Genomic DNA, 15712 nt, shown 5'->3' on the forward strand with positions numbered 1-15712 from the left:
CTGGCATTCTGTAAGCTGTTCTCACACAACTCCAGGAGCTGAAGAACAGAACGATTAAATGTTTCATAGATGTTAAATCCAGGAAATGAGGAGTTGAAAGACACAGAAGAACAAGGTTGACAGAGAGAAATCTTTATTTTTCACAGCAGAAGTAACAAAGCATTTGTTTTCAAAATAAGAACAAAATAAAACACGAGTCACCCAAGTATCACCCTCACCGGACGCTTATGAAAGACATGTTGATTTATCGCTTGTTTTTCTTATTATGAGTGTTTTTAGCACTTAAACAGGGAGAGGAGGTTGAGTCTAACTAAAGTGGTGCAATGTTCCAGTCAAACAAGAAACGAAGGCTTGAAAGCGTCACATGTCGGTGAATACGGGCAGTGACTCCTGATGGCAGTGGAAATCAATAGTCGGGACAGATTAGCGTAAACGTATCAATCATGAGCTCAGCGGTCCGAGTCGGACGCATGTTTGGGGCGATTGTTCGAGTTTTCCGAACGCGGTGGATATTTTGTCTGGGTAAAACCCGAATGTTGCGCTTTAACACGTCTGGATTAGCTCTCGCTTTGACTCAGAGTTGCTCTGCTGAGTTCATCCTCCATCAGGCCTGCGGTTTGTTATCAGTGGCTACAGACAGACAGCAACCCCCCCATCCCACCCCAACAATACTTATCTGTACATTTGCACCGATTTATTAAAGTGTGTTTATAAGCAATCTGAGGGACTTATTTATTTACATGTTTGTCAGTTGTGAAGCGTGCCAGAGCGTTTTTAAGAGCTTGCTGTTGTGGGTTTTGTTGGCGTCTTCTTCTCCTGGAGTGAAACGCTGGTCCGCCTCAGTCGGCCACTCTGCGGTAGAAGTAAAGGTAGCCCAGGTCTTTGGGAGGTTTCTCTGAAGCACAAACCTTCTGATCGTTAAAGATGACCCATCTGTGGAAAGATAAATACATTCAGAGTCATTCAACAATCTGATTATCGCCAGATGAATCATTTTGGAGAGTAAAACACCAGCTGAGGCTTTTCAAAGTACGTAAAACCAAGAATGGAAACAGTGGAGGCGAATGAACAAGAAATTATGTATTTAAATCTCGACCAGGAAGCCACTCTGTGAGGATTTATTTTTTTTATCTGAACTTTGGTGCCATCTACTGTGCAAACTTAAAATTTACATGATTCTCAGATTTTACCAGGACTGTTTACTCTGAGGAAGTTAACAAATATTTACAGAACAAGAAGCTCAGCGTCTCAAACTATTAGAATTATAAAGAAATAGTTCATTTTATTAAGTAAGTCAATTCAATTTAGAAAAATAAAACTTAAAATAAAATACGTGAAGTGTATAGTTTTGATAATTTAGGGCTGGAGGATATGGCTGGAAAATATAACTCATACATTTTTCATATCAGTCGAGAGGTAATTGATTGATTTTTTGTTTTAAATATCTGGAATATTGCCAGAATGATAGGGTGAACCATCCTGTTTTACACAGTTTTCACTCCACATCAGTGTTTTTTTTTTTTTAACAGTGAAGAAGCACCGTGATGAAACTGCTGGCAACTTACTGAACTAGCTGTCGCTAGGTAACCACAGAATGACTGAGTTGCTAGGTAACCATAGAGTCAGTGAGTCAGTTAAAGCCACCAACCTTTCTGAGCTCATTGCTAGAGGGTGAACAGATAAAGCCTTTCCTATGCCTACATCCACCAAACTGGCTGTTAAAGGTGTTTTTTTTATGTTATTATATTTTTTGTTTTCTTCTGAATTATTTTATTCCTGACATTTTAACTGTTCTAAATAAAGATTTAATTTAATCACTGGTCTCCCTCAAATGGGTTTATTCCAACCTGATGCCTAACCTTAGTTTTATTTAAAAAAACCTTTGAAAGTTGGTAATATTTAGACAGAAACTTACTGCTGGTCCTTCTTGATGTGACAGACGTAGTGTCCACACATCGTGCTCGTCCCCATGTGACTGATGAATGCAAACAACTCGTACTCTGAAAAGGAAGAAAACCTTTAGGCTTCATCATTAAATAAACAAAGCTAACCTGTAATTTTTCTTCTGCAGAGTGAGACGGCGGGTAATTCGGACCGCCAGTCTCCCATAAACTCACTTCCTGGTCCGTCTCTGACGCGAGGTCCAGGTGGAGGATCCCTCCCGCCCTCGCTCTCTGCAGCCGAGCGCCCGGCTTCGGACACCTCCATGGAGTCCAGGTCGTCTAGGTGAGAGAAGATCCAGTCCACCGCACGCTCCAGCACGTTACTCTGTAACAGAGATCAATGTAGCGTGTGACAAGATGGATTAAATCAACTAAAAGGACAAGCTTTTATTGAGCATCTTTAATGTAAATATGAAGATATTTTTCTAAAACAGGAAAACTGCATTATGGATCTGCAGACCAGCGACTGAAACATATTTATAAAACCCTGATGGATCCTCCTTGGTTTTTCACAGTTAGCTGCAGACCCTCCGTCATTCTTCATGCTTTAAAATCGACATGACTCGTCCTTCATCACACATTTCTTCTCCCTTTTCCTTTTTCTCAGCATTTTCTCTCACTAAGATATGGCTTCTTGAGAGTCGCCCTCAGTGACTTTGCCTTAGCAAACGATCAATGAATCACTTCCTCCTTATCAGATTCTTAAAGTTTTTGTCACTAAACCTTTAAAGCCTCATTGGTGAATCTCTAGTTTTATGTTTTGCTATACTTAGCAAGACTCTTTAAATTGTTGGTTTACTCTGGGAAGAACTTTGTGATAAATACTTCATGGACAAAAACTGTTTTATGTGAATAAGTTCAATAAAACTTATTGAACTTATAAAACTTAAAGATGTTTAAAAATAGTTAGAAATAAGATGTGGACTAAAAATGAATGAAAAAGGAACCAAGTCGAAATAAAAACAACAAAATACATCCAGAAAGCCAGGAGCTGTTTCTCAGGAGATCATCATCATCACACGAAAGTGAAACTGAAAGTTGTTAGATCAAGTTTTCCTTTCACAAACTGAACTGAGAAATAAAACTGGGAAAACACGTCAGCATAATCAGACAGATTTTCCAAACTTGTTGCCAGTTTCCTCTTCTAAATGGACATTGTGATTCTCACCGTTGCTCTGAGCGCTTTGGTTGCCTGATCTCGACTGAAGCCCATGGAGACGATCGTTGCCAGATGTTCCTCTGAGAGGCTCTCTGTGGGAGTGGTTCCGGGTCCAGAACTGCTGCCTGGCAACACCAGCGGAGCCGAAAAGTCTGCAGACAACCAGGAGACAGAAACACCAACAGACTGAATAAAGAGCCCACTTGGAGCGCTGCCTGGAAAAGCCCCAGTTTCTACACACCAGGATCGTCCATGTGGCTCATGATCCAGTTCATGGCAGCATCAATTCCAGTATTCCCAGTGTAGTAGACTGCTTTCCTGCAGGCTTCCAGTGGAAATCCCATTTCACATAACTGGGACACAGTGGAGTCATCGAGGACTGGAGCTGGATAAAGTTGACAGGAAACAGTTGAATTATTTTATGTACCGTATTTTCCGCACTATAAGACGCACCTAAAAACCTTGAATTTCCTCAAAAGCCGACAGTGCGCCTTATAATCCGGTGCGCCTTATATATGGACCAATATTGAGCCACAACAGGTCCAGCAACGGACCTTACCACAGGGGCCGCGTTTCATTGGCTAATGCCCATTTTAGGTCACAGTGCAGCTACCACGTGCGTGACCGTCTCACAAACACAAGCTACAGTAGTAAACATATGCTAATGTACATTGTGGACCATCAAAACCATGAATGCCGACTTACCCAGCCTTGCAAGAACAATAGGCATCAGTGATCTTGTCCACAGCTATATTTATGCTGAGGGTGTGAGGATCTGCTGTTTTCCTCATCTATCGGTAGCTTTTAGCTGTGACGCGCACAATGTTGGAGGCATCCAGTGGCTCAAACACCTTGATGTCGTCCAAAAAAGATGACATGAACTTGTTGGTTCCCCTGTCCATTGTCGTGGCTGATATGTTGTGAAAATCCGGCAGAAATGCTACGCTAATTAACTCAGATCGAAATGAAAGACGTCATGTTTACACAGACATGCAGTAGGCTGCTTACGTAGTTGGTCCACTACGGTAAGCAGCCACCAACTTCTTTTTCCCCGTAGAAGAAGTAGTGCGCGGTGCATGCTGGGATAGTTGTCAGAACACTGGTTTGTTAATAAAGTTTGATAATACATTTAAAGGGGGGGAGGGGCAGGGGAAGAGAGACAGAGACTGCAGCGGCAGCGTGTCGGTTGGTCTGTGTTACCCAGAAAGCAGTTGGGCATAATATCGCAACACCAACACCGTGAGTGAAACAACGACTGGGCCAGCCTACTATATAAAGTACTCGGGGACCATTTCTTTATTAATGTGGATGTGTAATAATAGAGTATGAAGCGTCTATTCTATGCGCCTTATAATGCGGTGCGCCTAATGTATGAAAAAAGTCCTAAAATAGGCCATTCATTGAAGGTGCGCCTTATAATCCGGTGCGCCTTATAGTGCAGAAAATACGGTAATTCTAATTTCTACTTTTATGAACTAAAAACTGAAACTTACCAAGTGTTTATAGTCTAATTTCTAGTGAAAATATGCTAATAAAATTAAAAGTAAGTTTTCAGCAAGATATAGCAGCTTGTTTAAAAAATATAATTTGTATATATTAATTAAAAAAATAAAAAGAGTACTAGTTCCCCCTGTTAATTTAATTTGATGTCATTTTTGATGTGCTTTTCCTGTATATTTTGTGAAACATTTTGTAATTTTATCTGTGAAAGGTGTCATGAAAATAAAACTTTACAAGATATTTTTCCGCAGTAATTTTTCAATATTATGGAAATATTTCCTTAAAACAAACTCTTACATTTTGCTGATAATTTACCTGTAAGTTAGTTTTGTCTTATTCCAAGTATAATGAGATATTTGCACTAGAAACTAGACAAAAAATACTTGGTAAGATTTTGTGTTTTTGAAGTTCAAGTTACTTAGTAAAAGAAAAATGACATGCAAATAAAATAAATTAAAAACAGGTAAAAAAAAAATAAATAAAGATGTTTGCTTTTTAAAACGAAATCAATTTAAAAATGGTGAACTAAAAAGGCAACGGACGGACTCATGAGAACAGAAAAGGTAGAAAAAAGAAAACAAGTGAGGACAAAAAAGTGTCAGGAGAAGAAGAAAAAGAGCAGAAACGACAGACAGACTGACACAGCAGCGGGGAGTAGAGCGAGTCGTCGTCATCGTTGCCATGCGAACCCAGGATACCTTTGACCTCCACATCTGGGGTCATGAGTGGGGGCGGGGCCACCTCAGGTAGAAGCTCCTCCCCCGGCTGCTGGCCGGTCGCACGCAGGCCGCTCAGGTCCAGTGTGTCCGGTATGTCGATGCTCACATCTGTCCAGAGAAATTCACTTCATTTCTACCACAGATAGAGACTTTTGTTTCATGGTGACGAGGTTTTAATGTGAAACTGACACCAAGAAACTATTTTTTAATAGTGCGCCTAAAGGAACCATGAAAATATGTTAAATGAAAGCTAGTTTTAACAATATAAGAGTGAAGAATAAAAATGTTAAATAAATTGCATGACTGAAAATCCCCCTCAGTTTCTTGTCTTAAAAACTAGAATTTACATAAAATCGTATCTATGAATATTTTACCAGAACTGATGTCTGATTCATCTACATGAACATGTTCCTATGACGCTGTTTTTCCGGTACCAGAGTCCCTAAACTCTGCATTTCCTGTAAGCACTGAAGGCAGAACACGTAAGCAAGCTTTACGGATGTTGTGATTGCAAAAATAATCCATTTCCAATCAGTAAATACTCCTGAAGAGAGAGAAACTGGTTGGACAAGTAGGAGTTGCTCAGAAATGTTAAGCATTCCCCAAAGTTGTATTGTTTGACTTTCTTTCAAACTTTCCAACTAATCAAAATGTTTGTTCTCGATGATTAAAGATGAGGATTTGCTCAGTTTCACACAAACACCAAACAGTGTCTTTGCTCACCCAGTTTCTTAGGCACCCAGTCAAGGCCAAAGGTGAACTTCTTAATCTGAATAACCAGGTGATCAGGGAAAGAGGCAAACCGCGTTGTTCTGACAAATGAGATGACACAGATAAGTTCTTCTCGCTCATCAGAGTTGAGTTATGTGCAGGCTGTTCAGTTTCATACTTGGTAGCAGAGGTTTTTGCTTGCACAGCTGAGCTCCAGAAGTCTGTGAGCATCTCTGGCTCGCTGAGCGCCGCCATACAAGCCGAGAAGGGGATTTGTGCTCGCACCGTCGGCGCTGATGAGTCCCCCTCCTCACGGCGGCGCTCTGCCTCCTTTAGCTCCTCTGGAAACAAAAAAAGAAAAACACCACCGAAAATTAAAACCACTCTCGAGACGTTCTCACTTAATTCTGCAAGATAAACAAAGGTTTGAATGTATGATTATGGAAGTAATCAATGAATGAGTTAAAGTTAATTGATCTTATTGATAACTGCTAAGCAGCCATTTGAATGAAAACAGTTTTCTGTTGTGTCAAGAGGGATGCATGCCTTTTCATAACATGAAGAGCTAAATTTTTCATAATATGCCGATTAAAAAAACACCATTAAATTTTTACTTTATTTTGTATCAGCTGTGTTAAACACTGACGCAAACAGAAATTTGTGGTTTTCTGATATTAATAAACATATTTTACATATTTATAAAATATAACAGGAACCTCTTAAATTGCTAAATACAAAGACGGTGAGAATAAAACATGTGAAACACTTTATCCCCCATGAACAGAAAGAAGTTCATACCAAATTACCGTCTGTGGTTGTTTTTGAAGTAAAGTTCAAACTTTGTTCCATTAAGTGAATTAACTCACTACAGAATTATTATTGGCATCATGTTACAGTTCTTCTGCATTATTCTCTCGCTATTCTGTCATCACATCCTCGCCATCATAGCACATCAGTAACTTTTAAATGAAAAGTTGACTCTGCTTCATCGCGCAGCTCGGCTGAATGAGCGCCATAAAGGTGAAACTTAACTAAATAAGCTTGAACAACATGGAGGTCCATCAGCACCTCACCTGTGTTAGCAGCCTGGTCCATGGGAACGGGCAGCTGTACTATGTAATCCACCCGCTGTGTGTACTTGGCTTTTTGTGACTGCTGACAAACTATCTTCTCCTCCACCAGAAACCTGAAGGCTTCAGATGGGTTGGGCCCAGAGCGACAGTTCCTCTGTGAAAGTAGAGGTGCGTTAATTTAATAAGGAAGCTGAGGACTAGCAGGTTTACACACCTGATGGTCCGATAGACTCGGTTTGATTGAGGACCAAAGCGGCAACATTTAACATTTTCTACTGTGCGGTTTGCTTTCACTCTGCACTGTGCCAAATGATCAAAGCCTTTGAAAAACTGTTGCTATTCCCTCTCGCCTGTGAACTGCAAAAGGAAACACAAAAACCTCAGAGACCTGGGCGCAACTTCCTTCTTTGCAAACTATAAACAAAAATGGAGTAGCATCAGTATTTAGCGGTTGTAGGATCCTTTTCTGATCTTAGCAAAAGATCATTACCTGTTTTTGCCTCTAACGCTCGATTCTCATGTTTGTTTTGGTTGTATTTACCCAGAATGCTCTTCACTAAAGTTACGTTCTGCTTTCAGAGCGGTCTCCAGTCCACTTGGCATTCACATATGCATTCAAACCACACCAGAGTTCACTTTAATAAAACTGAGATGTAGGTTTTTAGACAGACCAGAGTTCACATGTTTGGTCTGCATCAAAGTTTGATTGAACATTCACACCTCTCCAAACGAACCGGACTTTGTAGACAAGCAAACTAAAGTTGGATTAATGCGGACTAAACAGGGTCGGTGTGAATGCACATTATGGGGGGAAGATTGAGAGAGTAGCTTTACCTCCACCATGTTAATGAAGTGCAATAAAAACTCCTGAGCATCCTGTTGTCGATTGGTAGAAAACTCTGGATGGCCTCGCCCAACAAGTGCTTTAAACATCCGTGGTGCTATCCCAACCTGGTCGCCCTGCAGGAAAAACACAAACAGAATTTGAACTGGACTGCTTTAGATATTAAATATGTTTTACTTATAATTCCCAAAATGAGCATTTTAAGACTCCGTCTTCTCACTCTGGGTTCAGATGCACCGATTTCATCTCCGGGATCTGGAGCAGGTTTGGAGTATTCTCCTGACAACAGGCCGTAACCGAGCTTGGCTCTGAAAAACAGACATCAGTGCATCCAGAATCTGTCATTACGGAGATCCAGAAAGGCTTATTTTATTTTATTTAACCAGGATAAAAACTCACTGTGATTTAAAATCTGTTTTTCAACAGAGCCCTGGACAAGAAAAAAGCAACAAATACAGTAGCAGTGATGCATTTCTGGACTTTACAACCTGAAGTTTGTGATCCTAAATAGCAATATTGATTCATTTATCTACTGTAATTAATTTTTTCCAGATTCAATATCAATTTGGGAAACCCTGTGAATTGACTGAAACTGTATTATGTTATTTTTGAGTGCTGTGCTGTTTGTTTTACCAGACTGCAGATGGAAATTAGCATCTGTGCATTTATGACAATATTGTACATTCATTAATATACACTGTCCCATTTCAATGGAGTCAATTCAGTTTTTAAGTATTTAAATGAATATTGAATCTAATAGAAGTAGAATCATGACCCAAACAATAAAAATTTAATTGTTAGCTTCTTACCCAATCCTAATCCTAATGGAGAATTTCAAAGGTGAGAAAAATAACTTTGCAGAAAAACAAAAACGGATTATTTTAAAGTGAACTATCCTCACCAAATCTGGTACGTTTCTGTTTAGTGATTTCAAAGTCAATGAAAATATGAAAACATGCATCTGATACACAGATTGTAGATTCTAGAAAAGTAGTATTGTGTCTAAGATTTTAGATAATTTATGGAGACATCAGAGTCCGTTTCGAAAATACTCACACTTGAGTTTTGAAGTCCTGGGTTGGGTCACTTGGTGCTTCATCAATGATTTTGTCAATGTTTGAAACGTATCTGTAAGGAATAAATATAAAGGAATAAATAAATAAATAGCTTCTTTATTAGTTTAAAACAATACAAACCATGCTGAATGATTTGATCCATCTAGTTTCATTAAAGTGATCATTTCATTTCAGTCTACAGAGAACGTAGAAAGACTGTTAACTGTATTATAAAAGCAGAAAACAGAGACGGCGTTACTGACGTGCTCTGGAAGTCTGGCACGGTGAAGAGCACTTGCATGACGGAGTTGAGGTAGCAGCTGTTCCCCAGGTTCTTCATCCCCGTCAGACCGGGTCCAAACAGGGGCTTCAGGGTCGTCCCCGACTCCTGGATCACCTCCCACTCCCCCACTCGCTGGTTTACAGCAATTTCCAACTCAGTCATTGTCCGCTCGGTCTGAAAGGAGAGAGTTCATAGGTGTAAAACAGCGTTGGGTGAGTCCGGCTGTACGAAGGTAACAGAGTACGAACCAAGAACTTTTTAAATCTCAACACTAAGAGCTGCAGCTCTTCTCCTGCAGCCTGTCTGTGCAGCATCATTAGGCAAATGCATAAATGTATCATAAAAACAACATTACATCGCGCAGTGAGAGGTACGGAGATCTGAGCCGTCAACATTAGTGCAATCTGTGGTTTGGGTTGGAGAAGCAGCTGGCAAAGAAATTAAAAGCAGCAGGTGTCACCAACATACAGGCGTCGAGAAAAAGAAGCCAAATGAAGATATGTTGCTGCTTCAACAGATTACATGCTTCTACTAATTTAATATAAAATATGCATAAATTTAACGTGTAATGCCAAAACAAGATATTACCTCAAACCTATCAGACTTGAGAGCAACATGAACTTCTGCTTTTATTTTCTGAGTGTGATCTATTGATTATTTTTTGGATTAATCAGTTAGGATCAGGGTAAAGTTGCTTAATAGTAATTTTATTTTTCTTACATAATTTGAACTCTGTGAAGCTAAAACTATGCCATAGTTCTGAGTAGAACATATTTACAAAGGTGTTTTTAATATCTTAAATGAAAAATTTATATATTTTTTGTAGAGTTTTGGCTGAATTGCGGCTCTGAATATGTTGTTCTTTCAGGAAATTCCCTTTTTTTTGAGTCTGTATACTCAAGTTAATGATTATTCAATTACTAAATTAGTTGACAATTATTAATTTCAGCCCTACTTCAATCCAAGGTATCGAAACGATTTAAGAAACTAGAAATAAGACAGAAGAATTAGAAGATCTGTTGTTGGTCGTCCAACTCGATCTTCTGGAGTCGATTGTTACAAGCGTACCTTCTCCATGGTCATCATGTTGATGCCGAAGTGAGCCAGATGCTCCGGCAACTTGGAGTCCAGCACCATGTCGTCTTCATCGTATGAATACACATCTGGACAAACAGAACCGGGGCGAAAACTGAGAGCGATGGCATACAAACAGACTAAACAAGAGCTGGCAGAACTGCTCAATACACTTCATCCATGACTAAATCTATTTTCAGAATCGGTGACATTTGGAAATAGAGCAAAAAAAAAAAAAAAGATCGAAGGGAACCCAGTCACTTAGTGGAGGTCAGGGGACAGAAATTGTCCATCTGTGGGTTTTTATGTTTTCCGCAAAGTCTACATTATTTTGGTCATCAATTATTCTGGAAATTAATTGATAAGATTTTTTTAAAAATGGGCACTTTCTGCCCATTTTTATACAATATCATGAAACAAATCTTTAATACAGTATTATAAATGCATAAAAAATGCAAATAATAATTCAACGAATTTTATAAATAAGCATTTTGCTGTATTGTAGCCATCCTTCAGTGAATGTTTGATCATTTGCAGCGAAGGATGCGTCTGCATCTAAAAATACTTCTAAAATCAACATATTCAAAGAAGAAACAAATATTTCCACCTGTTCTACAAGTTATTATTATAGATGATAATGTAGAGGCCTGAACATTCGAGCAAATTTAAAAAGGTCCATTCGATACGCATCACTGGAAAACAGAGGGTGACCTACAGAAAGCAGATTAATGATAAACTAGAAGAATTGCTATCATTATTCCTTCACTGGTTTATACATTTACAAACTTACAAAGCAACAGAGCCTCCAGAAACGCAGATAAATCCATAACCTTTACTAATGAAAGCTCATGATTGTGTCCTCAGCTTACCAGCACCATCAGGAGTGATTGTGCCCAGTTTGACAGCCAGCGGGTATCCGGTCTCCTGGAAATGGAGGAGGGCGTGGTTGTTGCCCCCGGAGCCGTCGAAGTACCTGCGACCGCACAGCACTTTGCCGTCTGTGAGGTTCATCCAGATGTTCTCCTGCAGGTCGCACACCTCACACCGCCAGCCACTGCGGAGGCGGAAAGAAGATGAAAACCTCACATATCGAAGCTCTGACACTCACTGGGGGAAAAAAACAGGCTTCATGTTCTCTGAACTCTATTATGACAGAGAAAGCTTAGCATCCTGCAGGCTGAATGTAATACAAGGACCTCAGAGTTTCCACAGGAAACCTGACAAACCCGCTGGTCGAGGCGCCGGGACAGTCACCCAGCAGCCCACCATGTGCTTGAATTAAAAATGTTTAAAGCTAACAGAAAAATATCACAAGGTGAAGATGTTACTAGCAGACAGTAACGCCACCTAAACACCAACTATAAAGGCTTAAAAAAGAGAGAAAAATTCAATTAAGATTAATATCAATGTTTGGTAACACTTTGTTTGAAGAGGTAAGACTGACATGACATCGTCATAAACATGAAGGGAGTTTCATGAATGTCATTCCTTAATTACTGCTGACTAGTTCTTCTTTCAGCAAACTTTCTTTTTTTTGAGTCTATATACTCCAATTAATAATTAATCGATTACTAAATTAGATGATGATTATTTCAAGGTTTGATTCATCCAATTAATCATTTCACCCCTACTCTGAAAATCTGGACTCAAGTAGCTCAACACTAAAAGCAACAGATTGCTAACAACCACAAATTGTTGTAATGCTAACCTTTTGCTAACAACTATTTTTTTAAGCACAATATCTACCAAGTGAACCGACCTGCTCCTCTTTTCTCCATTTGGAAAGTATTAAAAAGATTTACTCCACCGGATGGGAGAGAATTAGATTCCAGTCTATGATTTTAAACATTGAGCAACGATCTTAAATAATAAAGCTGCTGATAAAAATATCAATCTTTAAGATAAATTAAAATATATTCTGTTTCCTGTTAGTTAAGTTTACTTTTCCTCAGATCAGAACTGTGTTATAAGGGTTTAAGACGATTAGCTGTCACTTGGTTGTTAACGTGTGAATGTGTTGAAGTGCAACTGTGTTACTGTGCTACTCTCTTAAGTAGCCGATTTCTTAAAATCCACATCTTAAAAACACATAGATTAGTTTAATAAACCACCTGGGAGGGATCTTGACTCCGTTGTCCAGCTGTTTAAGGTCAGCGGCATGCTTCGACTCCTGTCTCACCTCTCCGTCCCACTGTTGAACTTGCAAGGTGTGAGACACTGAGTCTGCTGCCATGATACCCGACATAGACAGAGACACCTGGAAACACAGCAGAGGAAGCACGAAATGTTAGAATAATGTCTCAGTTACTTAATCCCTTAATCCTTTGGCCTCTTTTTAAGAGAGATGCTCGCAAATCAGGAACTACAAGGTTTATGGTTCTGGTATGAAAATGAAAGGTAACACTCTAGAGGTTGCAAAAATCAACAGTCAAGTTACCGAGTGAGAGTAAATAAATAATAAAAATTGAAAATAAAAAAACAATTCTGTCTAAAAAATGTGCTTTAAAAGTTTGATGTTGTAATGCAGAACCTGTAGCAAACCAGAGTACAGGCTCTGACCATTTACTGTACCAAAAAATGAAGCATAGACATTTTGGAAAGGTATTAGTCGATAAAAGTCCAGGAGTTCCCAATAAACCATTTGGCACCATGTGTACCATCTGAAAAGGTAATATCTAATGAATTCAATGCTCCTACTGCAAGAGAATAAAGCCTCAAAGCCTGCATGTCTACAATCAGAGGAGCTTTGCAGCTGCTGCAACCATCTGAATGTAATTCTTAATACAATAAAAAAAAGTTACCCGCTCTCTAACAACATCCGGCATTGTGCCCAGGTCCTCTGAGGCCACTTCCTGTCTGTCAGGTAAGATGACCACCTTTACGTCCTCCTCGTAAAGCTCCTGCTCCACATCGAAACCTCCTTCAATCCCTGGAAGAAAAGAGAAACAATAATGATGCCAACATGTGATGTAGACATGAAATGTCCCTCCATGGTTCTCTGAGGTTTTCTCTCTCTAGTCCAGTGACGCTTTCAGGAACGGCTCGAGTCCAGATCCCAAGTTCTGCTGTCGACAGGAAGTAGACGCCTATCGGCACTGGCCCTCACTGCTGTTCTTCTTTTAAAGCTTTTGATAACATATCTACCTGTTCAACAAGTGGTGACAGATGAGTCTAGATAGAATAACCATATAAAACACTTATTTCTGCATGCAGCAGACCGTCGTGTTTTTTTTTTGTTTGTTTGTTTTTTGTTTTTTTTATGTGATGCAAAAGGGCAACAATAAGAACAGCTCACTGGAAACAAAGCTAATGCTAAGATATTGTGCCAATATTCAAAAGTCTAAATATTTGACTTTTTATTGTTTTTTAAAAAGTCAGAATCCCAAAGAGCAGAGTGCAATTAAATATCAGGAAAAACTCGTAGGCGGAACACAACAGCAAAACATTAAATCACACCAAAAATATGCTATTTGCTGCATTAAAAGGTGTAGCCATTTCCCTGACATTCTTTTGACTTAAACGCCATAGAATCATTTGAAGTTCAAATCAATAACGCATGCAAAATACATCCATGTACACGTATATCAAGCTACAAATGTTAAAAATTTGGTGAAGTAGCATTTTGCAGCTCTGGTTCATCGCCTGCAAGAGCAACCAAGAAAGATCCTTTTCATCCCAACTGGGAGGAAAGTGACCGAAATTAGAAATGGAAAGAAAAAACAAGGCAAAAAGAACCAACCTTCTCACAAGCAACAGGAGAAGAAACTTTGCATTTTTGCCTCCTTTATGTTCAAACCATAATAAACTGACACAAATACCAAAATTGTGACTTTGTGTGGCGATGTACCACTTTTCTTTCAGAAAACTGTCTTAGCTTCAACTCATCTCTAACGGATTTTTGACAAGTTGTGCAAACGTTTCATAGATTGCCTCAGGAAAACTCACCTATTGCCAGTCTAGTGGGCTTTTTCTTAGGTGGGTGTCCTGAGCCAGAGTTGTTTTCATCCTCCTTCTGTGAACAAAATAAATGCTTATTATAGCTTGAAAACGAAGAATTGACAGGCATTTAAAATTATACTGCACATTAAAGTCTACCTTAGCCTTTCTAGTCCGGGTAATGTGCAGGTAAGCCCTCTGTCCAGTCCGAGCATGATGTCTGCCCACGTACTGACTGCCAAAACCCAGAAAAGTGTTCATGCACACGTATATGCCTCCTTCACTCTCCTGTAAAGATAAAACATGTGCCAAAAGTCAGAGAAATACAAATAACTCAAAACATCAAGTCATAACACAAGAAATTAAAGTTGGAGCACATCTGTAGCTCTTGATGACAAAGCATCCGTTGCTCTAGCTCCTGTCAACCTGCTAAGCTTCACCACTTCGCAGCTTATGTTACAATTCCAGCACAAAATGAGATAAGAAAAAAGAGTGGTTAAAGTATGCGACACATTTATATTAAATTCAGCTCATTCAAAGTCATAGCTATTAAAAAAAGTTTACTTGTTTTCTACTTTGCCGGTTAAAACACTCAGCTACTCAGCTAGCGCTGCTAACTTTCCATTACAGAGCATTACTAGCTTAGCATCATGCTAGCCTGCTAGTTAGCTGCAACAAGAAAATCTAGCTCAAAGTAGGAAATCGCTGGTATTTTTTTCTTGTCACAGTACAGCAAATGACATGAATACATTTGGAAAACTAACACTCTTCTTCTGGCTAGTGAAGGTAGTGCTTCATGAAAGGAAAAGGCTCACCGGTGACGAAAATGACAGGGCGCATTCGTCTTTGTGGACACGGTCCCCAGGCTTTGGGACGCGAATTGTGGACAAAACTGACATCAAAACCTCTCCAACGTCCGCCATGGTGAGATGACTAGTTCTGCTTTTCAGTGGGACGGTTGCTGTCCTGAGTTTGGACACCTAGTCGGTTGTTTACCTGGTTCTAAAGGGCGCCTGTTGTCTCTCCTATGTGTTTGGTCTGAATGAATCAGGAGCCGATGCCTGGTGTTGAGGGAAGGAAGGCCGAACGAGAGAAGAGCCAGCTTTTACCATAATACATGGAATAAAGACACCCACTGTTATTTATGTAAACTTCACACAACAAATTGTGTGACGATTAAATTAATAGAAATTATTACACAATTATGTGATAACCTTTTGCAAAGGAAAACGTTATTTTCATGACAAGCTGGATATTTGGAACATTTTAGGCCAAATATGTTTTTACCATAACTTTCTAACATTGCTATGGATTAATGATTCTTTGACATATAGTTTTTTGTGTTTTATTTTCCATTTTATGATTTCCATCTCAGATTTTAAAGAATTCATAGGTTGGTGAACTCTAATTTGGAT

The 15712-nt window shown here is 39.3% G+C and overlaps 1 protein-coding gene across 1 annotated transcript; it reads right to left on the bottom strand.

Moving 5' to 3' along the window:
- Positions 1 to 116: 116 nt before the first annotated feature.
- Positions 117 to 15375, bottom strand: LOC106927926 (ubiquitin specific peptidase 5 (isopeptidase T)). Its single transcript, XM_015003832.2, has 20 exons — positions 15113 to 15375; positions 14457 to 14585; positions 14307 to 14373; positions 13163 to 13290; positions 12473 to 12618; positions 11231 to 11415; positions 10356 to 10450; positions 9268 to 9461; positions 9006 to 9077; positions 8170 to 8257; positions 7940 to 8065; positions 7106 to 7259; positions 6211 to 6373; positions 6045 to 6133; positions 5301 to 5429; positions 3344 to 3487; positions 3112 to 3254; positions 2118 to 2268; positions 1916 to 2000; positions 117 to 933 (listed from the first exon to the last, which is right to left on the bottom strand). The coding sequence occupies exons 1-20, from the start codon at positions 15218 to 15220 to the stop codon at positions 840 to 842; spliced, it is 2490 nt and encodes an 829-aa protein (XP_014859318.2). The 5' UTR covers positions 15221 to 15375; the 3' UTR covers positions 117 to 839.
- Between the last annotated feature and the right edge of the window lie 337 nt (positions 15376 to 15712).

This window comes from Poecilia mexicana, unplaced genomic scaffold (genome assembly GCF_051168715.1).
Source record: "Poecilia mexicana isolate PSO_F unplaced genomic scaffold, ASM5116871v1 scaffold_16, whole genome shotgun sequence".
In the NCBI taxonomy this organism is placed as follows: Eukaryota; Metazoa; Chordata; class Actinopteri; order Cyprinodontiformes; family Poeciliidae; genus Poecilia; species Poecilia mexicana.